Genomic DNA, 27081 nt, shown 5'->3' with positions numbered 1-27081 from the left:
ATTCTGTGTGACATTGCTTACTGCACAGGGTTACATAAAAGACTTTGCTTTTAATAATGATGTTTCTGTGGAAGACTACAGAGATGTGGCAGAAACTTTATGCTTAATGGACACATTATTTTAAGAGAAATCTATCAATATTATCAGATTTCTATTAAGTGCCGTCCTGTGAGCGTGAAAGGTTGCAAAACAAGAAAGTTGGATCAAGAGTGTGACCTTGATTTTGTATATTTTTGGATGGTTAACGTGTATTAAAAGGTTTCATATGGTAATTATTTTAAAAATAATATTTGAAATTAAATTTCTTGCATCTAAGCATTTATCTTCTTTGAATAGTCACTATTTGCATTAAAAAGATGACAGTTTTTTTATTAGCTACAGAAATTTATTTTTGTCACAGTAATACTAAACTAGATTACACTAGTGACATTATGGTGACATTACAGTCATCAATTTTTGAAAAAGACTGTCACCACCAAGGATTCCCAAGCTCTACTGCCAACTGGTACAATGTGATGCCAACCAGCTGGTGGGATGGGCACCATCTTGTCCACACTCATACAGAAGTGGCTGGGAGAGTGAGAAAAAATGTCGCATACGAAGTGAAATAAAAATGGGAAATCACTGTGATGGAGTACAAGGAGCTGTGCTGGTTGCATGGTGGATCTGGGGAAAAAAGATGGCTGAGGTGATGTGGGAAGTGAAGCTTGGTTATAGAGTTATAGAGGGGATAGAGAGGGAAAGCAAAGCTGATAGCAGCAAAGAAAAATTCAGTCACTACCTGGGATGGGCTTTTTCTGGCCAAGGGCTGACAGGGCAGGCGAAGGAAGAGAAGCAGGAAAATCCTACAAGAAGTAGGAGATTCTTTCCAAGCAAGTTTCTGAGCCGTATGGCTATGATATGATGGCATGAGATATAATGCTCTTATTCTAACATTAAAAAAAACCCAAACAAACTATTCCTCACTTTCTGGAATTCATATAGAGTAAGATGTCAAGATGAACATGATAAAGGTGGCTGAGTCACCTGCTCATAAGCTTGGAAATGGAAGAATGAATATGGGAGGCCTGGGCAGCTAAAATGGACAGTATGGCACAGCAGTTACCCAGCCAGTCACACACTAGAAGCATACAAAGATCAAATTAATCTATGCCTGGATAATTGTTTAGAATTAAAATATAAGATCTTCTTTAAAAAAAAAAAGAAAAAAAGGCTGCCCAAGGGCTTGATGTTTAATTGCAATGACCTTTGTTTTCTTTTTTCAGTATCTGTTTGATATTAAAAGTACTGTAAGTATTTTTACAGCATTGTAGAGTTAATCTTCAGGGACAGATCTGCAGATTAAATACTCCCTTGGGGTACAATGTATTGATGGGTTACATTACAAGAGCTATGAATTATCCATTAGAAGTGCACAATTTCAGTAATCTTCACACTGAGGACTTCCTAAGCATGCAATAGGCACAACGTACAGTAAATATTCACCACAGTCATTTACTGCTTATTTTCTGAGTGCTCTGAAGCCAGCATGTTGCCTTAGTGGTGTTCCTTATTTTCACTACAGTGCACCAACAATGCCTTAGGGGGCTCTGCAGAGACTGCGCTCTGGAGAGCTGTGGTAGTGGGTACTAACTCTGGCATGCACTGAGGAAAAGAGCAATACTGAAAGCAAACAAAGGCTTTCATGCATACAAAAGAAAAACAAAAACAAAAAACAAAAACCTCCCAGCAGAAAAAAAAAAAAGCATTGTGTCTATGTCAGGAGTGGGAGCTATGGCTTCCTTGTTTTTTCTTAGGGAGATGTATGGGCAGAGGTGTGCAACACTGCAGGCCCGGGAGTACCTACATAGGGGTAATTACAGTGACACATAGGTGATTAGGGCATCAAGCAAAGAGAGGTCTCCCTCAGAAAGAGCTGCACCACCACACATCCCCGTCCCCCAGTACACAGGGTGCTGGTGGAGGCCTGTGGGCTGAGGTCTCCATTGCAAAAGCAGTGCTGCTGTAAAGCTGCTTGTGAGAGCTTTCCAGCACTGCTCTTCATTGCAGAGGAGCAACAGCTGTTAAAAATGGTAATCAACAATTAAAAAACACCATGTTAATTAAGGACAGAGAATAAGAAGCTGAATATCAGCTGCATTCTCAGTTTTCTGGACTGTCACTGTTTGGATGGACACCTGCTCAAATGGGAAGTATGTTTTGAGGAGTTCTAAAATAATTTTATTACAAGCAAAATAAATCTCTCCAATACCTCCACACGAGTTGGACTAAATTACCTTTAAGGATCAAACTCAAATGATTCTGTGATTCTCTATTTCCTCCCAGCTTTTTCTATAAGGTTAAAATGCTATTGGAAGGTTTGGCTTTCTGGTGATACCACATCTAAATAGGATTGATGTTAAATGGAAGTCACATTTGTTGCCTGTAATTTAACATGAGCAAAAGGAAATTGTGATGAGTCCCAGATGTCTTGCAAGTGAAATGAAGCTATTTCTATTATATTTTTTTCTTATATGTGATTTAAGTAAAATCATTGTCTTCTCTCCTGGTATTAAAAAACCTAAAGATTTAACGCAATTTTGTAGCTGATACAATTACGTTTGCTACCTTCTGAGTTACCATAATTACATTTACCCAATTATCCCAAAACTCTCATTCAGTCATTAGGTGTTGATTTGTTTATGAAGTCAGCAACTGACAGCTGCTTGTATCTCATTAAAGCCTGTTCATATGTAAATGTCTTCCATAAAACCGAAATTAATTTTCATCAGTGTTAGAAATATTCAGTTCAAGTACAACACAATTTCAGTGAGCAGGTGCATACATTTCATTTCTCCAACACAACTCCCACAGTTGCAGCAGATTTCCTACTGGACCAAATTTTGGATAACACAAGGACCATGTAAACTTGTGTGTGCCAGATGCTGAACATCTACAAATGTGCAAAAATACCAGCACACACAGAAAGTTTTACAACAGAACTAGGTACTGATACAAGCAATTTTCTGACTGTATGTGCACAATAACAAAGCCTGATGCTTCCTTTACACCAAAGGTGCAAACTCTCAGTAGAATGATGTGCATGCAAGGATGAGATCTCAGGAGATTGTAGTGGGGCTGTGTAAGAGTGTGAGTGCATCCTGAGGCCACCAATGGTCACACTGGAACTATTAAGACCTCAAGTGTAGGTCCGTGTTTGGTAGCATCTCTGCACTGCTTTTCCTGGCCATGTTTTGGAAGTTGGTGCTGTTGCAGTGAGCAGAAAGGAAACAGAAGGTGGTGAGAGGCAGTTGTGAAGACATGTGCCAGAGGGAATCTGACATGTCCACCAGCAGACCTTAGGCAGAGACTGGCCAAGTGTTTGTTACTGTATATGTGGTATACAGTAGCTTCAAAAATGCAAAAAATTCCCTTTTCAGTCAGAACCCAAGGACTGGTGACACAGTAGGCGAGAGGGAGAGTGGCTGAGGTAAGTTTTGTGAATCAGGTCATTTCTGGTGGGGATTATGCAGCCATTCTTCCTCTTTACCCTGACTACTCAATAGCACAGCACAGTCATACTGAAAGTGTGTTTTATGAAAACCAAAGTAATATTCAGTGGTAATTTGTAGCTTAATTACAAACAAAACTCTGATAACAGAAGGGAATCCTTTCAGATACAAGACAGAGTGTGAAATATTTATGATTTGTGCACAGTATAAAATGGTAACCTGGCTATTATTTTACCATATTTTTTCCCCACAGCCTCCTAAATTAAAATGGAATTATTTGCTTCTGCCAACTCTTGCACTGAGGAAAATTAGTTGATCTTAAAGAATAATAGCTCCGCAACACCGGTGCTAGCATATTATTACATGTATAATAATAATTAATTTTAAAATAATAGCCTACTTTGGAATAGATCGTGCAAAATTCTAGACATTTTTTAAAACTCCTAAGTCCTCCACGATCCACAGATTTTACAGTTGATGGTACAGATCAGCATGTAAGATTTAGTACATTATAATTATAGGCTAATTCATGCCATTTGGTATCTAACTTGACAAGCTTTAAAGATTCAATTTTTGTCCCTGATGGTTTGTCTGTAAACTTGAAATTCTGCAAATTGGCTATACTGAAAGAATGGTGTTTTGGAGGAAGGTACCATTGCTGGTTATATTGAAGCTGAGGATAGTGTAGAAAAAATGGTAACAGAATGAAAACAGAAAGACAACTCAGTGCAAGTTCTTATTGTAGTTGCTGTTAGGTAGAAGCAAAGCAAGGAGTAGCTAATTGGAATAATTTAATTCTCAAATGCAGGAAGTGAGATTAATGAGAATTACAACAATCTTCTAGTCATATATTATAGTAAAGCTTTGAAAATAAATAACAGAAGAAATAATTTAGTAAAATTAAAATGTTAGGGCAGGCAAAAAAAGTTTTTATTGCAGTAGGTAAAGAGGTTTCTTTTTAAAAAAAGCTATTTCTGAAGACATGTTATAAAAAGAAACAAAAGGTAAAAAAATTCCCAGAAATGAATAGTTATTGTTTATACAAGGCTTTGGTCTGGAGATGTAAACAATAAGGAACGTTAAGAATAAAAATTAACAATGTAAATAAACACTTCCTCCAGTGACCCATTTAAAGAGAAGCCACTATTTTTGAAAGGGTCTAAATTTTATTAGGAGCCACAGCATACATTAAAAACAATCCTAAACAATAGTTTCTAGTGACTTCATCAACATTTCTTTCCAATGACGCGAGAAAAGCATTTTATGTTAAATACCTGTGACTTGAGTTAGCCCTTATACCACCCCTTGTTTTGAGAATGATCTGCACGTGACTTGATCTGTGTAGCAATGTAAAAGCAGACAGAGCAGATGAACTATCTGCACCTTCCCCTCTAAAAAACAAAAACAAACAAACAAAAAAAAGGAAAGAAAGAAAGATAAAAAGACTCACCAAGTCTTCTGTGGTAAAAGGACAGTGATTCTCCTCCACTGAGTAAATTCGCTGGAGTGGTAAATACTTGCTGAGGTAAACTCCTGGCAGCTCGGCATACTTGGAAGACATTCCTTGAAATAAAACATTTCAAAACTGGGATAATGTTGAGGCAGTGTTAGGAAAAAAAGTGACGCTTAAACATTCACTGAACTGGGAGCTTAACTGCATCCAGATGTCAGAGTGAAAAACCCAGAAGTATAAAAATCCTGGGATGCTCCAGTGAAATTTCTCAAAAAAACCCAGCAATGGAACCATTTAGGACAGGATGAACCGATATGAGAGAGCTATACTTCATGTTAGTGTGTAGTAATGTTCTGTTTTCCTCCATGAGGGTGTCTAGTTCATTTTTATATTATTCTCACCCTAGCACCTAGAATCACCAGTGGATAAGGTCTACAAATGTACAATGAAATAAGTCTATACAACTGACCTCCCTACCACTACAACAGTCATGTTAGAGATCTACATGTGAAGCCTCACTTGGGAACGGCACTTTGTACCTCTGCAGTGAGAGCAGTAGGAACCAAAAGAGTTGCCCAAGAGCATCAGTTTTAGGCATGCAGCTGAAATCCATTTAAATTCCATCTAAATGCCCTTTCCATGCTCTGCAGATGTATTAACTTTGTAAACCAACAGCAAGTGATGCAGCTTTGCTCCTGCTTCTATGATCTTGAATCTTTAACTCAAGACCCTCAGAGAGATCTGTTCCCAAAATCGTATTTCTTCTTTTCAGAAAATCTCATCTTTATCACATCAATTTTTTTTTTTGTGGTATAATGGACTGTGTTTATATTTACTAACTTCTTGTCATTTTCTTGAATAATTCTTCCCTTGTTACTTTATTTTTCTTTAATATTCCATTTACTTTTTATATATATTGCCAGAATAGCACCCCAAGTTTTAGTAGTTTGGGGTATTAGTAAAGCATTTAAACTTGCTGTGTAACTTTTCTGGCTACCCATTTGGGGAATCCATTCTGCCACTACTGTCTCAGCACAGCCACTTCCAGATCATCCCCAGCTCTCCCACAGTCTTATCTGCTGGGCTTATATCCAAAAGGTGTGTCAGACACAAGGGACTGTTACTTTCCTGTGTGATTGTTATACTTTGCTATGAACCTAATAATACAGCAATGATATTCTGTGGTAGTTAAAGAATTTGGGAATATTTATACAGTGAAACATAAGGAAGAGTAGAATATACTGTTATTTCACAGAAAATTTTATTGCTCAAATATCTTAGAATGTGAAAAGAAGATCTGATATCTTATTCTGTTTTTGTTGGTTTTTTTTTTCCCAATAGATTTTCGAAAAGATTAGTTTCCTTTCCAGCAATTTTCAAACATACTTCAGTGAGTCATCTCCCATAAAAGATCTTAGAAAATAGGATCTGATGGGCGTGTGTGAAGCAAACAAGGCTTTAAAACATCTCAATTAGAGTTCTGTGTATTAGCCAGATTACATCCTTGAAGCATACTACAAATAGCCTTCTTTATTACTGTTTTATCACAGCAAACTCGGTGGTATTAGGAAAATGATTTGGCTGCAAGTCCTTCCTTCTGAATTAAGTTCCACTGAGATAGGAAATGAGCACTAAAATCTGAAGGCAGCTGATCTTTCACTGATGACAAAGTAAAGCCCCAAACATCTACCACTATGAGCTATTCTTGGACACTGTGGTGATGCCTGCTAGATTTAAAAACATGAAAATCATTTTACATGCAGTATTTATAGCTTTTCTCTGAATTCTGTGTAAGGAAAGCAAGCATTACTTTGATGTGTGAAGCTCAAAATTTCAGTTATTGACATTTCTCTACTTTGCACACCAAAGTAAATATGGCAAAACAATATGAAGCAGGAAAATGGTTTCACTGCTTATAAAAGATGTTGGACCATACATTCCAATGCCTTTGTGAACATACAGGACAGTCACTGAAGCATCAGGACCAGTACCCTGACACCCTCTGAACCTGCTGAAAGATGTTTTGTTAGTTCATGCTAAAGTTAGAGAAACTCCAGCCTCTCATCTAAGATGGAAGACAAAAGCACAAATTACAGCCAAGTGTGCTGTTCACATTTGTGCCGAGACAGGGCTAAGCCACACAGGAAAACAGTGTTGAACACTGCTATTTGCACTTCACCTGAGAAGGGGGAAAACCATCGGTCATTACTGCCCTGGACTATGTTTGAACCAGGGATGGGAGATGAAAGGCTCTACATTACAATCCCCAGAAGGAATGTGCTTTCCATTTATGAAATGGCTGAGCACAGAGGCAGAAATAATTTCTATCCATTTAAATTCCAGGAAACAGTAAATGCATTTTACTTTGACAAACAAAGCAATAGCTCAGGAAAGATCTGTGGCTCTGTCTAGCACACCAGTTCTTTTCCCAGACTTGGTCCACTCCTGTCACAATTTTATGTTTCAGACTTCCAGGTACTTTTCTACCAAATATAATGAATAGTAGTTTAAGCACCTCTGTTAGTCATTTTTACTGACTCCAAGTGAAGGTTTCTTTATAGAAAAGGGAATGAGGGAAACATCTTCCTTTGTCCTATGTCACAAGTATATTTCAGATGATCTTTATAATAAGAAGTGTTTATGTAGAACAAAGGTCCTTGCTCCCAGCCTCACCTCCTGAACAAGATGCCACGTGAGGCCGTGATTGGTCGAGTACTCCAGTTTCACCTGGTTGTCCATATGAGGAGTAAACTTCTGGCCACAGCCCATTACCAGGTTGAACTGTATCATATATGAAGCTCCAATCTGCATAGACTGCGTCTCCACGTAGCGCATGCTAGAGGCTAACTTCGAATCTCCTGTAAAACTGAGAGATGTAAGGAAAGAATAAGGATCCATCTCTAAAGTAAGTCAGGAAGGAATATTATGAATGGTTATGTATTAAATACTGTTACTACTTTCTTTGTTCTGCAGATTAAGATATGGCAGTGCACAGAAGGATCTTTCTGTCGGTACTTCCGTAAATTACCAGGAAGGCCTTGATGTGTCCCAGAGTGTGAAACATTGAATTATTCTGTTAGTTCTTACTCTAAGCTCTTTGTATGAAGGATCAAGTTAAAATCAACCAAAGGATAACACACAGAAAAAAAAAACACAACAAAACCAAAGCTCATTCCCCAAGAGCATCCATTGCCTAAAGTCATGTAACAGTAACAGCTGTAATTTCATTCAAAAAGTGGACATCAGAGATACAACTGAATTTGGTTTAAAATATTCTTATTAACTAAACTTTCAACTTTGTTGATTTTCAGCTGATGCCATTTGAGTGCCTTCACTGACGTTTGGCTGCTTCAGATTTAATTTTGTCTATTTTCAACTTCTTGTCTCTGGGATAGAAGAGTTTTATCACACTATCCAGTGGATTGGGGAATATTATTAATACTGCTTGAAATACACCAGTCCTCATATATGAGACAAGGTAACCAGTTATCACATTCACAATATATAGTTTAAAATTATAAGTTTTTTTCAAATTAAATGCAGGGATGCTTTTTTGTTTGTTTGTTTTAAACGTACCATTGAAAAGGAAAAAAAGTCAAATGCAAGAGATGTATGATGAGGTTGTAATAAGGATGTAAACTTTGAATCCTGCAGGCTGACCTACAGGGTAGAATGTTAAGAAGGAATGAAAACGTCCCCCCTCCCTCACTTAGAGATGTTTAAGTAGTGTCTTCAGAAGTACTTCAGTCTTTTCAGCTTCAACATTTTCCAGCCTTTTCTTAAACGTAAACAGTTTGGGACAGAGATTCTATCTTTTAAAGACAATCCCCACAAAACATTATGCAACAATAAAGAGACACATACTGTATAGAGAAGATGAAGACAGTAACCTAGCTCAGGAGCACCCTTAGGGTTGATGAACCACAGTTTATCATCTGAAAAGAGAAACTCCTAAACTACCAGTACTGCACAACAAAACTTACTGGCTTCCACCCAGGTAAAATTTCAGGTCATAAAGCGGCATAAAGACAAGATTAGAAACCAGTTACTTAGCACTCTTTTGAACTAAACTCACTAACCAACTCTTTTTTTCCTACAGCTCCCTATCCAGAGAGCGCGGTTAAGGAATAAATTGCTGCACTGTCTTAATTTCCTTTTCTTCTAAACTTCATCTTGCACTTTTCAAAATGACAAATAGAAGGAATTTAAAAATTAAAGCTGATTTTCTCTTAATTTCTACTGTGCAGTTTGTAACTTCATGGCTGATGTGGGAAATCAAAGCACTACAGAAGCCAGTACAACCATGCTCTTCAGGTATCAGTCAGCAGCGCACAGTATAATTAGCTGAAAGTTACACATGACAGTGATGTGGATAATGATTTAACAATGCACTCCTAAAAACAACACAACCGTGCTTAGTAATAAATTACCTAAAGCTCAACTAAAGAGAATAAAAAAGTTGAAACAAAACAGTTTGATAATAAGTCTGTCTAGAAGCTGTCTTTCCCAAAGTGATGTAAGTGATAGAGTAGTACTTAGCCTCGGTGAAAAGAATTAAGGCTTTCTGTTTGTCTACACCACCACAAAAAATTCCATCCATTCACCAACATTGCCAGAAAATCAGAAAAATAATAAAAATAAAACATATATATATATTTTTTCTCCTACTAGCAACACCAATCACGATTAGAGCCTTTTCATCTTAATGCAATAATTTAACCACTAGATATAGTGGACAGAACATTTAGCGAGCATTATTTTAAAGTCAAAGCAACTCTTCAAAATAAATATTAAAGAAATGTGAGAAAGAATGCTAATGAGAAGATGAAGATAATCTCTGGTGCTCCGTAAGGAGCTCTTTTCAGGGTTCACAAAGGCCCTAATCATCCACAAATTGCCTCCAGCTGAACAAAGGTGGCATTAAAAGTGGGTCCTCCACCTTACTTGCTACTTCCTTGCTCTCTAGCTCTTCTGTGTACGTGGATGGGGGTAGGCTTTTCTGCTGGAATACCAAATGTTTTCTTTGTTTCTTGTAGGAGTCATATGGCTGGAATACATTTCTGGATTTTGTACAAGACAGAATAATGTCCTTGGCATAACAATAATTAGCAAAAAAAACTTCAGAAATTGAGAACGCAGAGGCCGCATTTTTATATAAATATGTAGTTGTGAATTGGTTTCTAGCCTGTATATAATTAGGCCTGTGGAGGAGCAGGAACACAATACCCATAGGTACCCTCAGAACAATCGCTTTCCCTCCTAGCACTGCCAACTAATTGGTACTTCTGGGAATGATATCACAGCAAATGTCAGCCAATCTGCAGTTCTCCAAACTGCTCTGGGATTCCCAGAGTTACCACATCTTCAAGGCCAGTACTTTCAGGAATACTGAAAAGCCACATGGATGCAGCTGATTTCGTAAAGCTGCACTAACAGAGGACACTGACGCGCCAGCCAAACGTTCATGCTGGCCCCATCAAAGGCAGAAGTTTTTGTCTTTTTATATCACATCATACGTATTTCATTAGATAATTCCTAAATGTATTAATGCATTTTAACTGAGTTAATTACCTGAAAGAACAATCCTGCATGTTACAGAATAATAATTAAACTAAAAGACAAACTATCAAGCTGCAGGGAGATTGTATTGTACTGCTCCACTATGGTAGTTTACTATGAATAACAGTCTTCACTCCTAACAGCTTCAGGGGTAATAGGACACTCTCATCTGTTACATGAAGTTCAATAGTAATGCCACAGTCTGACTGCAGACAGTTTCTTTTATTTATATGATGCAGTTTCATTTGGGTGAAAACACGGCCTGTGTATGAGCATTTCAGAGAGGTGATGGATTATTGTACACCATTAATTACTTCATTTAAAGAGTGCTCTTCAGCCCTTTCAGAACACATAATACACTTGCAGTTAGAACCAAACTCAAGCCAACTGTTGAAAATAAGAATCAAATCAAGTGATTTTTCCAGTTATAAATCATTACAAAACATTTAAAAATCACTTTTGCTCAGAACACATACTTACCAAGACATCCCTCTTTCTGAAGGAAAGCAGATACTGAAAAGAACAACCTTCCTCCTCAAAACTTTTCCCCAATTTTAAACATAAATATTTCAGATTTACAGATTCTGAGGCAAAAATGAAGACCTAGCAGAAAATTAAAGGCAATCCAGCAAAAACAGGCCTTGGGATGACACCCTGTAAAATGATTTATAGTGTATTTACCATAGTTCTACTAATGAAAAAGCAGTTGTCAGACTTTTCTCAAGAGGATGGTGTCAATGCCACTGCAAACTCTTCTCATATGAAGTCAAGAGTTAGAAAATGAGAACCAAATGGACTCACAGCTGGGAAAAGCCAACAATAATTAATTTAACAAGCATCCATTTGTATAGACTTGCTTTAAGTTCAAAAATTTCCCTTGAGAGAAACAAGGTTGGTGAAGGATAGAGTTCATGACTTCTAGTGATAATGAGAAATAAATATGTAGTAAGGGAATATTATATAGGCATCACTTCTTTATTTGATACATGGAAAGTTCAACATCTTCACATGTGACTGAGCACTGAAAATCCTAGCCAATACACAGCATTGAGAATTTAGCTTGTGTTTATTATTTTGAGTCTGGTTGAGAGCCAGAGGAGGAAAACAGGAACTTTCTGCTCTCTTAAATAACCTGCCACCCAGTAATAAACCAGTCTTAGAAGAACAGAGGGAAAACTTTGTCATTAAAATGCTTCCATTCCAACCCTTTGATGAAGAAGATGTAAACAGTTTGAGCCCTAACATGTTGTTTCATTTTAATGAGCAGAGAGTACCTTCCTTGTCCTTATTAAAGTGGTTAATGGTGCTTCTACTGCCTCATTATCACCGCCAGAATGGGTTATGTGGTGTTACTACTGCTAAACCAACTCCTTTTAGTTTGACAGATGATCAGAAAGTCAAATCAGATTGTTCAAAGGTACTTGTTAATAAAATTCCAACGGTGTTCTCTCAGTGTCCATGGGGATGCTAAAATTATTTATATTATTTATATTTGCTTGAGAATATCTATAATTACTGTGATTGTAATTTGTCCAAATAAATATACCTCTGCCAATTAAAGCTATACTGGGTTTATATGTTGGTCCATCTAGCATAAAACTGTTATTTGCTCTTAATCAGAACACAGAAATTAAACTGGGTTAACCTTGTTTAATTCCTACTGTTACAATTATGTACTCCAGATATTTTTTTTAAATCAGGTTAATGATTTAGTAATTTAGTATCTTATTTTAAAACAGCCCTTACATAATTTTCTTTTCCATTTTTTCTTTTCCATTTTTTTTTCATTTTTTTTCACCTTTCTTTTATCTCACTATCAAAGGAACATAGTAATTGATTTGGGGAAATGATGTTTTCTTGTTTTTTATTTCTAAATAAACAGCACATTTTTTAATATCATTGCAATATGCAGAATCATAGAATCCTTAAGGTTAGAAATGACATGCAAGATCATCTCGTCCAACTGTCCACTTACCACCAATGTTGCCCACAAAGCCATGTTTATTAGTACCGTATCTACAAGTTTCCTGAATACCTCCAGGGATGATGATTCCACCACTTCCGTGGGCAGCTCATTCCAGTGCCTGACGACTGTTTCAGAGAATAAATTTTTCCTAATATCCATCTTGAACCTCCCCTGGCACAACTTAAACCCATGCCCTACTGCTATGACAGGGGAGAAGAGGCCGACCCCCACCTCACCACAACCTCCTTCCCGCCACTTGTAGAGGGCAATAAGGTCTCCTGAGCCTCCTCTTCTCCATACTGAACAATCCCAATTCCCTCAGCTGCTCCTCGTAAGACTTTTGCTTCAGCCCCTTCACAGCTTCATTGCCCTTCTCTGCACACACTCCAGCACCTCAATGTCTTTCTTGTAGTAATATGTGATAATGCTGATCACAGTATAAGTGACAATGGGTATAATAGGCAAAATGACTACTAATGACCCATTCTACCAACCGAATGCTGCCTTTTCTAAGTGTAATATAATGGCCATATAAACAGACATGAGCACCACATAAAATATTCAGTATCTATACTCTACAATCTCTATACTTATATTAATCCAACTGGATTTTAAGTAGTGATTATAGAAATCTTACAAATTTTTTCTATTTGGAGATTCTTTTATATTTTATGGGGAAAGAATGCTACATTCACAGTTCCCATCAAACATAAATCTCTGTGCAGTGATGTGTAAAAACTTACTTCTAATTAGATCAGTGATTGTAGTTTGGTCCATAATGTGATGGTGAAACACAATTACTCTGAATAGCAGCCAAAATGACTCACATGCCACAATCACTTAGTTCTTAGTTGGACAAATAGAGAAAGAAAACAAAATTAAAACAGAATTAGCTCTCACCAAAGTGTCCAGTCATGGCCACAGTAGGGCTGAACATTTCCCAGGTAGAATCCCAGAGACTGTGTGACTTCAACTAGGTTGGTGAAGTCCAGACTAATGCTATTGAAAAGCACAGAGGTCATAACAATTTCATCGATTGCCCACACATCTTCACCCTGAGAAGAGTGATATGGTTGCCACCATCTGAACTGAATACCAATCTGTCTTGCATCTTCCGGCAGCTCCACTGAAATTATTCTGAAAAGCAAAACAAAATAGTTATTGAAAATCTTGCTATTGGCAATAATTCCATGGGGATGTTTTTTCTTTTTTTTTTTTTTGTTATTTTGTTTTTGTTATTTCTTAATGACCCTAAAAATCCTAGGTTAAATTCAGCCCATAAACACCTTAGTTTCTACTGGTACAGTGACAGGGACAGAGGGATCATTAGTTCTCTTGGAAGGCAATGTCAGTAGACAGCTATATGAAAAAGACAGAAAATAATGCACAAAAAAAAGATATAAAATTAGTTTCTATAGCAGAACTCTGTTCAAATTTAAAAGTTGATTTTCCTTGCCAGAAGAAACCCAGCTGCAGGTCAGGGGCTTAGACTGGCAAAGGAATGATCATCTAACCAAGATTTACAAATTCTGCCTCCACTTTCTCAGACACAGTAGATTTTATCCTGATCTGATGAAAGGCATCTTTACATCTGTACTTGTTTCTGCATAGCACTGATGTCATGCCTGTGTTTTTCTTCACCTAGAGGAACCGCTCTCTATAAACTGTCACTTCTAAGTGGAAAAATTTCATCTTGCTGGACAGCAAGATCTTGTGTATTCTTTGGCACACACATTTCTTGTGTGGTTGTATAAAGATGTTACTGGAGGTGAGGACCAGGCTCTTCTGGTATGTAAAGCCACCCAATTTGTCATGGCACCTATGTCAACAAAGTCATAATTGACAAACTGCAAAGAAAATTAAGAGTAATATCTGATTTCCAGGAGCAATTATCATACACAGCAGCAGGGAGTGTGCATTAATTGCTATAGCAATGACACTTTCTTGAAAGCTCCATAAATCATCACGGCCAGAGTGCCCTATGCAATGCACGTGAGCGGTGAAACAGAATGGCAAGAGGGACATTTGTCTCTATCACTGTACAATTACATGCTGGCAAAAGGAATATTGGCAATCTCATCATGTAGCTGGTATGTTTCTTTATCTTTCAGAGGAAATGTGAGTAAAATGACTGATCAGGTAAGCTGGAAAAAAACATTTTATACTTTAAAACTGATTTTTTTCCCCAGATTTAAGGTTTTCTAAGCTGCTTTTTGTAATGTTCCGTTCTGTGCATACGAAAGTCCTGTCCCTTCAACACTCTTAGAGCAAAATCACACTCTTAAAATGGCTTCCTAAAAAGCACTTCTTAAGAGTAAACGTACAGTGTTCCTGTGTAATGTGACATTGATTTTAAATAGGAATATGTTAAGCAATTAGCAAGAAAAATTAAAAGCCTTGGTTAATCAAGTGGGAAGGGCTCAAGAGGTTCTCACTGGCATTTCTAGGAGGTGCTTTCTGCTGTTCATAGGCTGAAGTGTTAGGGGACAGTCAGAGAAGATACTGCCATGCCCCACAGAAATGGACAAACAGAGCACAAGCTTAATGAGCAGCAGATGCATTTATTTTGCCACTCAAATAAACAGATGTTTGAACTACTTCATACAATTCTAAGAGAAAGACTAAATCCTAATTCTCTCCAGTATTTTTATAATCTGCAAGGCTAACCTTTTTTTTTCTGCCAAGGATTTCCTAATAAGCAGCAACTCTACAACTTTGAGGACAATTTTTAAAGGCACCATTGACTCTTAAGTTGCTACTGATGATGAAAGGAGCTGGCCGTTTACCTTTCATCAGCCAGTAAGGCAAATCTGAGGAAACTGGCACCCTGGCTAGCAAGAACACTGCATCCAGTATATGACAGGAGGCAGTTGGCACCCTCATGTGCTAATGCTGTCTTATAACCTTGTATGCGTTTCTGTATCCGTGGCTGTCACTGATGCTTGCAACTTTCTTTTCACTTTTAAGCCTCATAAACTCTCCCACGTGGACACTAATTCTCACTGACAGTAATTTACAGAAAATCCTAAATTGGCATACACCACTGATATACCTACTGGACTTGAAAATACTTAACGCATGTTAAAATAATTTTCTCATCCCAGGGGATTAAAGAAACAATTTAAAAACACTGGTACAAACCACCATATATGGCACATATGTTAGTATGCAGAACCTGACTGCATCTCCAGTTATAACAGCTTCTCCTGTCTGACTTTGATTTGTTGGAGACAGATGGAGAGGGAGGGGGATCCTTGCTAATGACTATTCTGATGCAGAGAAGAAAAGTGTTCTTACTAACATTACCAGCTACCATTAAATTTCCTAAAAACCAGCTGGGAGACCTTTGCTCTGATCTTATTCTTTCAAGCTATGCGCATACCTAATATTGAAAAGCCACCGCTGTTCTACTGAGAAGAAAAATGCAGCTGTCAAATGTTAGCAGATTAAATGTACCTTTTCAGCAGAACATTAAATGTATAATTATTTTTTGTGTGACTGAAGATTAATTAAATTTCTGGATACAGATTGATTGCCAAACTTCGAGCAGTTCATCTACATTACCAAAAATGCTGATATTTTTAGACAATGTAATACAAAAAGGTGAAGTGTTCTTCATGTTCTTCATCATCATTATTGCCAGCATTACCTTTGTATTTGTGTCTGCTGTTTTTCTATATATCTCATGGCAAAATCTTTCTAATCTGCATATGTTGTGCTTTGCTCTTTGCCTTGTGAGAACAACATGAATTCTTTCGTACTTAGCAGCAAAGAGCAAAAGAAGTCTCTGGCACTAGTAGAATTTATTACACTGATATCTTAAACTCCATTAAAATCAGTCACCAGAATGAGTATTTTCCTTTTTGTTATAAAAAATTAATAGCACTATATATTAAAAAACCTTTAGGGAAATAAAGTTCTTACAGTTATAATCTTGAATCTAAGAATTAGAAACAGGGCCATATAAAACATATATGTGACTGCAGTAAAAGAGAGGAAAAAGATATTTTGAAGAAAGTTTATGAGTGTTTCATATGATCTTTCCTTCAGAAACACTTAAAACTTCAGAAATTAAAACCCACATACAGTACAGTTTTACCAAGTACAGTTATTCTTCTCAGATTTTTGAGTATTTCTTATTGATCCTGAGAAATAAATATAACTTTAGAAAGTTGACTGTTTTGTTTTTAATTACATTAGAATATTCTTAAAAATATTTTGTAATAGATTTATTTAGAAAATGAAAACAGCTCATTTTGGCAATGTCTGGTGCAAAGCTGTCCCTGGGCAGAAGAAGAGTGCCCTGTGATGCCACTCTTGGGTCTGCCTTTTGTGTGCCCACTCAGAGCCCACTCAGAGCTTCTTTCATTGAGGTGTATTGGCTTTGCTGCTGGGGATCGCTGCTTCCGGGTTAGGGTAGGTTTGTGCACAGCCAGTCTGGGCAGTTCTGGGCTTGTAATACAGCAGTGCTTATAAAAACTCTTAATTTTGCATGTCCTTCATTAAAACTTTTGGATGGTCTCACAAAAGTGACAGTAGAGAGCATACTCTTCTATCTTCCATACATTCCCCTCTAATCTTTTGTCACATACAGGTGCTGCTAGATGAGCTGAGCTCTTTGGCTTCTTTGTGATTTGCTCAATTCCCAGGAACAGCCACCATCAGCTCCTCCCAGGAGCCCAACCCCCAGCACAGGTTCAGTCATGTAATCTCTTTCCTAAACAGAGCAGGAGCAACTTCCCTGCTGACCCAAAGAGACTCTCATGGCTGGATTTCATCTCAGCTGTCCTATGCTGCCTGCAAACTCCTAATCCCAGAGGATGCTGTAGTGAAGGTATCTATGGCTTCAAAACTACAAATAATTTATTTTAATTTTTCTTTACAAGTGGCTGCTTCCATGGGATGAGACGTTCCTATTTCTCTCAAGTAAATTTCTTCCCCCTCATCCCTCACTGCTTGTTCTGCAGTGTCACCTGAGATTTGGCTCCTGCCAAATCCATGCATTCATTTTTATAGAAGAGAAAACACAATTGTACCCAGAACAGCTGCACATATTTAAGGGAAAACAATAACTTCCAGTGTGCAATAAAATATCGTCACTCTACTCCTGCACTATGCCCACACTGGGGCAGATGTCTTCAGTCAACACTGCAGCAACTGCCTTGACCAGCATTAACTGCATGCGGATAACACTCTTCACATTCATGAGTATACCTTGGCTCATGGTAGTTCAGATATGAGTAGTGTTCCAGGAGTTTCCATGTAATGCCATTGTCATAGGAGTAGTGCAGCAGCACTCCTTCCCCAGGCTGGTCAGGAGCTTTGCAGGTGCTCAGCACAGACTTGCTTCCCAGGCGAAGTGTGAACTGCAGGAACCTGCAGCAGAATTATACACATATTTGAGGGTAACATCTACATGGTGCTTTTCTTCTGTCGTTGTTCCTAATTAGCTCATTTAAGATCTTCTCAATTTAGACAAATTTTGATAAATATCATTTATGTGCCTTTGTGAGAGCATTTTGTTTTTGCTATCAAGTAATGCAATGTGGCACACACATTTTAAAAATGCCAATCAGTACAGCATTTAATTATTTATTAGGCACTGAAGAAGAGGGAGAGATAGTGAATGGATATAATCAGCTGCCACAAGCTGTCAAATAAACACATCCTTATAAATAATTAATTAGCACTTGGCTTCGACACTCAAGTTTGATATTAACATTTAATATTTTCCAGCCTCACTGTACAATAACTTCCCTCCAGTTTATTTTGGGCTCCGCTGTTTACAAAGCAGGGAATGAAAATAGGCTGTACAGCTATGAACAGAATTAAACTATGGCACTATGAGTTGTTTTTTTTTAATTTTTCTTCCTGCTAAACGATCACCTTAATAATACAGGAGGCTAATTCTGAGAGGTGGGGGAGTTCCTGCCACAGTGTAATTCCCCTGTTTCCATACCTTACACTGCTGCCCTTTTGCTCTTACCTGGACTGGGAACTGTCAAGGAAGGCAGTGATAAGCTGCCGTCTTCCATCCTTGTTGAACACCAAGGCCTTGCCACTGGCCAGAACCCCACAGCCAAAGCTGACCTCGGCTCCACGGATGGAGTAGAAGTTGTGATAGGAAGAGAGGCGGGAGTTGGCAAAGCTCTCTGAGATGAACATTGGGAAGGTCTGCGATGCCATCTCGCATGCAGGTCCTGAAAAGCCAGGGTCACATCTGGGGAGAAGGAGATCCAATGGTGTAGTTAAGGCCTTCTTCTTGGACCCATCTTCTCTTAGAGGTGGTTAGCGGCCCAGTGTGTGCTTGAAATCTCTCAAGATGATACCACACCTACAAAGTACCTCTCAAATCTGAGGACCAAGAACCTCTCTAGATCTTATTTATTCAGCTGACACCTTTCTTCTAGCTACTATTCATTTTTCCAATAAAAAAAAATCATAGTTTTGAACACCAACCACTCAAATTCTACATATAACATGCAATATACAAATGTTTCTGTTCATTTTTGGATCAAAAATACTCCAGGCATAATTTACAATTGTTCATATGTCAAATGGTTTTATCTGTAGCACGTCAGATGTGATTACCAGCAGATGTGCAGCATAACAGAAGGCCCTGTGGGTCATACTCTCTGCAATACCTAAAAATAGCAACACTGTAATTTGGAAAATGTTTCTTGATTTTACTTTTCAGGTGAAATGCTTTAAAAAAAGCCACACTTTCAGAAAAAAATGGAGTGCTGACCTTCTGTCCTTGAGGTCTGCTGTACTATAGGATATTACATAGATTCTTCTCTGAAAATAAATACATTGAAATGATACGGCCCCAGATCACCTCTAAGAAACAGTATAAAGCATGCATCACTGACATTTCAATGGGCTCTTTAGCACAGTTTAAGGTGAACTCGAACTTATACTCTTTCCCAAAAGAAAATTGTTAAAAAGAAAAAAAATTAAATATGCTGCTGTTTAGAAAGATTGACCTGTAGCACTCAAGTGATTTTTATGCATTTTTTGAGGTATGCTGTTTTATATTTAGTCATCTCAAAAAGTAAGAGCTTAGATGGAAATCAACTTTCAGATCTTCAAGTGATCTACATGACAAAAATTGACACAAGTATTGAATCGTAACTCTTACTTGCAGCCATTTCTAGTACACTGTCCTCGGCCTGAGCAGAATTTGAGGCAAGATGGACCAATATAAACTGCAGAGAAAAGAAAATACTTAATGAAGGGTTATGTTATGTGATAAATTGAATATAATGAATACAGTATTGTCATATAGGCATTGCATTTATCTGAATTCCAGTAAGTGAAAGAGGTCTACAAAAGAACAAAATAGATTTGATTGTACCTTTCTGTAGAACCAAGTAGTGGAGTTTTGCTTTCTATATGGGGTATTTAGGGCAAATTTGCTATTTAATGGGTAATGTCTGCCTGTGGCTTCAGGCCCTAGTGATCTGAATCAACCTGATTTTTCTAGGATTGTCAAAACTTATAATGAACTTCTATGTATTGACCATTTTCTTGCCTTCCTTTATCTTCATTTTATTTTAGAAATATAGTCCAGTATATGTAATGGTATTTTCCAGAGTACTGTCATCAATTTTTAAAAATGTGCCACTGCTTCTTTTGATGAAACTAACTCATTTAATGTCACTGTATTTATTGGAATTAGAATCTGCTCTGATGTGTCTTAAGTAACAAAGAAATATCAGGAACTTACACTGATTCTTTCAAATACAATAAAATTCCAAAAATTATTCACTCAGAAACATTTCAGACTTGTTTTTTATTTCATCTTCCCCCAGTGACTCCTAATCAAAAGTACTGATATCTTGTGAATCATATGAAGGACGAAAAGATTAGCAAATCTCAGTATAATCTGCATCTCATTACAAAGAAATGCATTAATCTGAGGATAGCCCAAATCAACAACTTGTGGGCAATGATCTTTGAACACAGCGTGAGAAATATGCCTTAGACTCAAACAGTGTTACACTTCCTGTTGAATGATGAGTACAGGAGACACCCAATTGCACTGTGACTTTTGGAACATCACCCAACTAGCCACCAATTTGAAATAATCTTTAACAAACAATGTGTATTACCTCTTGTAGTTTTATGATGCTGCCCATCATAGCAATGTGTCAGTACACCCTGGCAGGCACTCTAAATCTCCATTAGTCACTCCTTGTAACTAGCTCCCTATTGAACTTCCTTCAATTTCTAGATTTTCTCACTTCTCAGTGTGCAAAAATTCTGCTCTGTCTCTTTTATTTGTTGTCTTTGAGGTCTCTTTGAGGGGGTGGTAAAAGTAGAAGGGTTAAAGATGTAATTATGTCTTTTACTACAAAAAAAAAAAAGCAGCTTTATGAAAACTGGCAGTTTTCCAGAGTTCCTAAAACATGGCCAGCTTCCAGATTTCATTTAAAACTTAATTCACAGAAGAAACAGTTGTGAAGCTATAAGTCAGAGTGCAGAATCCTTGACATTTTTACTCTCTCTTCAAGAATTTCAGTGGCTTGCCAATATTTATGAAGTCTTTTTCTACAAAACATTCTAAAGCTTCAGCTCCACTAGTATCTACCAAAAGAGGCGTGCAAAACCTCAGGAAGGCATTCACCATTAACACTTCATTCCCATAGAAACAGTTCTACATCTCAACCAAAATGTGGAGCAAGCACATTGTAGGCAGATGGTTAGTAAAATTGCCTCTGCAATGGCATGCAGTAGAGCATGCAGCACCCTTTGCCAGAGCGCTCACTATTTGGTTTTATAAGCAGAGGTAGTGCAGATATATGAACTGCATATTAATTTTCAAAGTCTTGTTTTGCTCTGTTGTGAAGAATTTAAATCCTTGGATTTTATCTTGCTCTTGTTTCAGTAAACTTCTGTAAATTTTTCCAGAAGTTATAGTCTACATTTTGTAAGGTAGCAACTCATCTTTGCAGGTGTTCAGATAGTTTCTTACATATACATATCTATTTTTCCCCTTTTATTTTCTTTTTGATGCAAATCATCTAGTCTAATGACAAGCATTAATACTTTAACCAAAATGATAAGATAGTGCCACATGCCATCAATGTGATTAAGAGAGAAACTGTCATTCTTTTGGTGAAAAACTTTCATTTGTGGCATTACACTCTTGAGGCAGCTTCAAGCATTTTCTTATCAAAACTAGGCATTAATCCATCTTAAGAATTTTGCAAAATGGAATGATATTCACCATTCTCAGGCTCTGTATCAAACCTTATTAGGAACCACTGCAACATTTCACAAGCCTACTGTGTATCACTGTAAATCCTTATTACATACTTAACTATGTAATACTTCATGCATCTAACAGAACAAATTCTGAATGTAGTTTACATAGTCCCAAAACATTTGAGGCTAAGGGGGAAGCTAAAAGCTTTGCACCTGCTCACACTTAGTCCTTTCCTTCATTCTTATTTCTGCTTTTCATACAATTTATGTATTTTATCATGTGTTCCTAAGTATTTATCTGTGCCTTAAAATTTTCCTATGCTATCCTGTACAGTAAGTTTTACATTTATATGAGTAACTTTAAGCTCCTCTCAATTCTTTCCATCCATTTAAAAAAGCAGTAGGTGAAAAATCATTTTCTAAAGAAGACATAACCCCTGTAACACATACCCATTCCCCCTTAAGACACTGTAAGCAATGTAAGCTTTGTCAGTACTTTGGTAGCAGCACTGCTTTATGAAGGTCTTCCATATCCAGAAGGAAAAAGTATGTCCCAGATGCTGTAACTACTGCTTAGGCAGTAAATGTCCTTAGTAGTACAGTGTAGTACCTATTTATGTAATTTGACTAAGCAGGTAGAGAAAATGTTATATTAAGTGCTAGCCACCAATATCTTTTCCTGGAATGCATTCAATTAAAATAATAATAAAAAAGAGTAATCTACTACTCTATTGTCTTTTCAAATGACAGAATTTCCCTCTGGCTTTAAATGCACTTGTTAGTGAATGAATATGAGAAGAAAACAAATTTTACAAACTGAGAATCACATGATCTCTGATTCTGGAAAATTTTGGAGCAGCATAAAGAAATTTATTCTGTTGTAGCATTACTGTGGATAAGAATACTGACTGTTATCAATTGCCCACATATTTCCAAGGATTGGTCCTGTTTGCCTCCAACGAATCCTGGTGTCACTTGTTAATGCTGCATTGGGAAGAGGAGTAGTTATTCGGTTCCACCTGAAATACATGTAACACAAATTCTAATGTTTTACATTGCTAGTTATTAAGTGATTGAATGTGTCTGCTTGCACTGCAAAAGCTTGGTGAGAGTTTTCAATTCTAAAATCTGCTCAATGAATCAAGTAAGTTACTACAGTTTTAGAAAGTATAAATGAAAATACAACAGAACATAGTCTGCAATTTTTTCACACAATATATGAAATGTTAACTATTAGATTTTAAAGCCCAGCAGTTTTTTTCACCATTATGAATATCTGAAGTCAGTAAGGATGCTATTTCACTATAGCAACATCTCCATCCCAGTGAATATCATCTGAATTGCATACTGAATTCATTCTTTCAGTGCTGCTGAACACCACTGGGTAGGAACCAATAGGAAAGGGAAGTGGGGCATGGAGGATGTGTCCCACTGTCCAGCTGGGCTTTGTTTCTAATATCATCCACAGGAGCTGCACCTGCTGCATACACCAGGGCTAATGGTTGCTGTGAAGATGATATAGAAATGAGGGTCACCAGATCATGCTGTGCTTCAGCTACATCTTCTCCTCATGGTCACACCCATGGCTCTAAAGTGTTTATGGAAGTTAGGAAGCCATGGGATGACAAGGTGGAACAGGTTCATTACACAATCAGAGCAGTACTGAAGATACTTCATCTGCAGAAGCACAGAGGATGCACTTCATTGTAAGCAAACATCAGTATTTCAGGTGAGAAGAGGTGTCTGAGGATGTAAATATGGCCTTGCCTGATGATACCTCTGACTAAAAGGAAAACTTCTGTGGCTTTGACAGAGTATATCTTTTAATTGCGAGCATGCAGTCCCCCTTCCCTTCCTCTCTCCCTCTTTTATTTATTTTATTTTTTTTTTGTAATTTATCCATAGCATCAGAAAAAAAATATTATTCAACAGAAGCAATCTCATATTTTTCAAATTTCATTACTGGTCAGCCAGGAAGACAAGAACACTCCTCCCTTGCTGTGCTCAGCTGGTCAAAAATGAAAGATGATATGGAGTTGTGTGCTCTGCTTCTTTCTCCTGCTACCCATATTTCACTTCCACCTCTAATCTTGCATCTCAGTTAGGTTACAGAGAACACTCTCACCCGCTGTAGTTTTCAGAGGCGTAGATGGTGCTGTGGGGAAGATGGGGCCCAGCACACAGCTCAGGCAAACACTCGGTATGGAGCAGGGACCACGAGCGGCCATGGTTGGTTGAAAATTCCAAGCTCACGCTGGCAGCACCAAAAAAGAAAGAAAGAAGAAGGGCACTGTGAGCATACCTGGCAGAGACAGGCAAACAGAAATACCACAGCAGAGAAACCCTTCAACCTGCAATAAATCTTGAGCAGATCTTCAGTATGAAAAATCCTGAAAATACCAACATGAAACAAATCTGGATATATAAAAAACAGACACCTAGAACTCTCCTAGCCCTTAGTCCTACATTGGACGCCATCTAGACAGTGTTTTTATCCTGTGTTAAAGTAATCTGATGTTGCTCTTATATCTCAGCTAGAACCATACTGAGAAGAGTTTCAAAAATAATGAGAAAACTTGGACAGAAATACGTGAGCACAGGACTCCGATAATTGCCAGCTACTAATGCTGTTGAAAGCATTAAGTTACTTATGTTCTGGTTGTCTCCTCCCCTTATCTCCATTGGACTCCTCCCATCATGGCTAAATGGAGATAAGAAAAGAACTACAGAACAATGAAAATGGCCAGGTCTGGCACAGAACTGCAAGAGCAGAGACAACCTGGGGAAGGCATCCTCCAAAAGTCCCATGGCAGGCAGAGGCCTGGGCGATGCATTGCCCTGGAGTGTGTTCAGAGAAGGGCAACAAAACTGGTGAGGGGTCTGGAGCACAAGTCTTATGAGGAGCGGCTGAGGGAGCTGGGATTGTTTAGTCTGGAGAAGAGGAGGCTCAGAGGTGACCTTATTGCACTCTACCACTTCCTGAAGGGCGGTTGTGGTGAGGAGGGGGTGGGCCTCTTCTCCCTGATAAATAATGACAGGACGAGAGGGAATGGCCACGAGTTGCGCCGGGGAAGATTTAGATTAGACCTGAGGAAACATTTTTTTTTCTGAAAGAGTGGTCAGGCACTGGAATAGCCTGCCTAGGGAGGTGGTTGAGGCACCATCCCTAGCGCTGTTCAAGAAGCGTTTAGATGAGGTGCTAAAGGATTTGATTTAGTAGTTGGGTAGGGATAGTGATAGGAGGATGGTTGGACTAGATGATCTTGTAGGTCCTTTCCAACCTTATGAACTTATGAACTTATGAGCCTTCACACTGCCCAGACACAATGGTCTTTGGAGGCTTTCTCTACCTCACAGAGTCTGGAGCATTCAGTGGTGAGTTTTGTGACTCATAGGATCATAACTGTATGAGAAAACTCCAGATTTTCCAGGAAAACCTGCTCTTCTCTGCTTTCCTAGACTAGGAGTAAACCAAAACATATGTACACAGATAATGGCACTAGAGAAGCAGAAAATCCATAACAGCATCCACTGAGTCTATGACAAAAGGTTATAAAATTCATACTTTCAGACATTCAGAAAATATTTTCATTGAATATTTAACAAAATAATGTTTAGAATTTGAAATATAAGCAAATCTTTAAGCATCTTAAATTCTGAAGCCCTTGTAAAGTAATGTAAGAAGTGCTTAATTTCTAAAGGATTTAATATTCTACTAAGATACTCTAGCAGTTTCAACCACATAATTAGGTTGTAATATTCTGTTTTATTTTAAGTAATATCAATGGAAAATTATACAAGTCATAATTCATAAATTCAGTACTAAATAATTGGATTATAACTTTTCTTTTTCATTATAATTTGCTGATACTATTACTTCATTAAAGTACGCCATCTCTGTGATATTTTAAGTGTGTATTGAAATGTTTTACAGTGTTTTTGACTAATTTGTTTAAGATTTAACCATATTGATACCTTGGAGGTTTATATTTACTGAACACCTACAAAACAAGTCACTCACATTTGCAGCAATGAAGCATAATGAATAATGCTGCAGACCAGGAGACAGGAAATGCTGTTTTGTTTGGGAAATACAAATAGTGGTTATAGGAACCCAGTGATTCTTCTGTTATGAAGAAACTCACTTCTGATTCAGATATAGCTTATGAGAACATAAAATATTAATCTTTCTCAATATATATTAATCCCCATTTGATAACAGAATATTTAAGATGGAGACTTCATAGAAAGTATGTTTACAAGCTAAAAATATTTGCAGGCAAAATTTTCACATTTTATACAGAAAAATATTGTCTTCTCTTCCTATCACAAATAAGTGTGACGCCTTCAGTTTTGCTGCCCCTTGAATTCTGCTGCCCTGCATGGGTGTTAGGAAATGCAGCTCTTTCCAGATGGAAGAAGATGCCATGGGGCATGGATGTGGAAGTAGATACAGACAACTACTTTAAATCCTTGGCTCTTACTCTGAAAAATATATGGAATAACTTAAACCTCAGAAAATATCAGGATAAAGAGTCTCAAATGTATATAAGGATAAGGCGATGGTGACTATGAAGGAAATTGTATTAATTGAGACCCCAGTGCCTCTGTCATGGTTTTATGATTTTTGGTACTGGTATTCCACATCATAACATCATGTAGTGCATTTAGAGTTAAAGAGTTAATGCTCCAGCTCCGTGGATCATCGATAGTTCCAGGTATACCTGTCTCAGAAGAGAAGAAGAACTCCATTCCCCAGAGGACTTTGCGATGCTTTGCATTTTTACGTGTTTATGCTCAGAGGGAAAGATAAAAACTGTCTGCGGTCACGGGACTCTCTCTTTCCTTTGGGATCTACTCAGCAGTGGGTGCTCGCTGCCGTCCGCTTTCAGCGTTAGCGTAAGGCCTTCGGTTTATCGGACACTCTCTCTTGCTCATTTTATTTGATTTATTAGCTTTAATTCCAATTATATTGTATTATATTGTGTTATTTTGCTATCTTATTTAGTAAATTAGCTTTCCTCCTCAGATCGTTGCCGCTGTTTTGTTTCTAGGCCCATCTCCCTTTTCCCTTTTCCCTTTTCCCTTTCCCCCTTCCCCTTTCCTGGGGCGTGGGTCCGTGGGTCCCCCACACCAATCATCACGGAACCGGGCCGAACCTGCCTGTAAACCATTGACAGCCTCACTGCCCTGTGAGCAAAGAATTTATTCCTAATATATAATATAAATCAAATCTCTTCTAGTTTAAAACTATTCTACCTTGTTCTATCACTATCAGACCATGTAAAAAGTCAGTCCCTCTCCTATTTATAAGATCCCTTCAAGTACTGAAAGGCCAGAATGTGGCCTTTCCAGACTCCTCTTCTCCAGGCTGAATAAGATATCTGTGGCCCCAAGCACTG

The 27081-nt window shown here is 37.8% G+C and overlaps 1 protein-coding gene across 2 annotated transcripts in view; it reads right to left on the bottom strand.

The window, feature by feature from the left end:
• The window catches only part of RELN (reelin), a 270835-nt gene that overhangs the window by 69341 nt on the left and 174413 nt on the right, over positions 1–27081 (bottom strand). For both annotated transcript variants that reach the window (XM_065743657.1, XM_065743656.1), the window contains exons 15-22: positions 23805–23933; positions 22589–22698; positions 19611–19677; positions 18456–18689; positions 17684–17845; positions 13370–13606; positions 7618–7810; positions 4942–5054 (exon numbers count right to left, since the gene is read on the bottom strand). In XM_065743657.1, the coding sequence (XP_065599729.1) occupies positions 4942–5054; positions 7618–7810; positions 13370–13606; positions 17684–17845; positions 18456–18689; positions 19611–19677; positions 22589–22698; positions 23805–23933 (1245 nt within the window). The remainder of the gene's footprint in view (positions 1–4941; positions 5055–7617; positions 7811–13369; positions 13607–17683; positions 17846–18455; positions 18690–19610; positions 19678–22588; positions 22699–23804; positions 23934–27081) is intronic.

This window comes from Cyrtonyx montezumae, unplaced genomic scaffold (assembly GCF_038088225.1).
Source record: "Cyrtonyx montezumae isolate F1298 unplaced genomic scaffold, pur_monq_1.0 scaffold_3, whole genome shotgun sequence".
In the NCBI taxonomy this organism is placed as follows: domain Eukaryota; kingdom Metazoa; phylum Chordata; class Aves; order Galliformes; family Odontophoridae; genus Cyrtonyx; species Cyrtonyx montezumae.
Note: the sequence above shows the minus strand (reverse complement) of the source record. Positions and strands in the feature narration are given on the sequence as shown.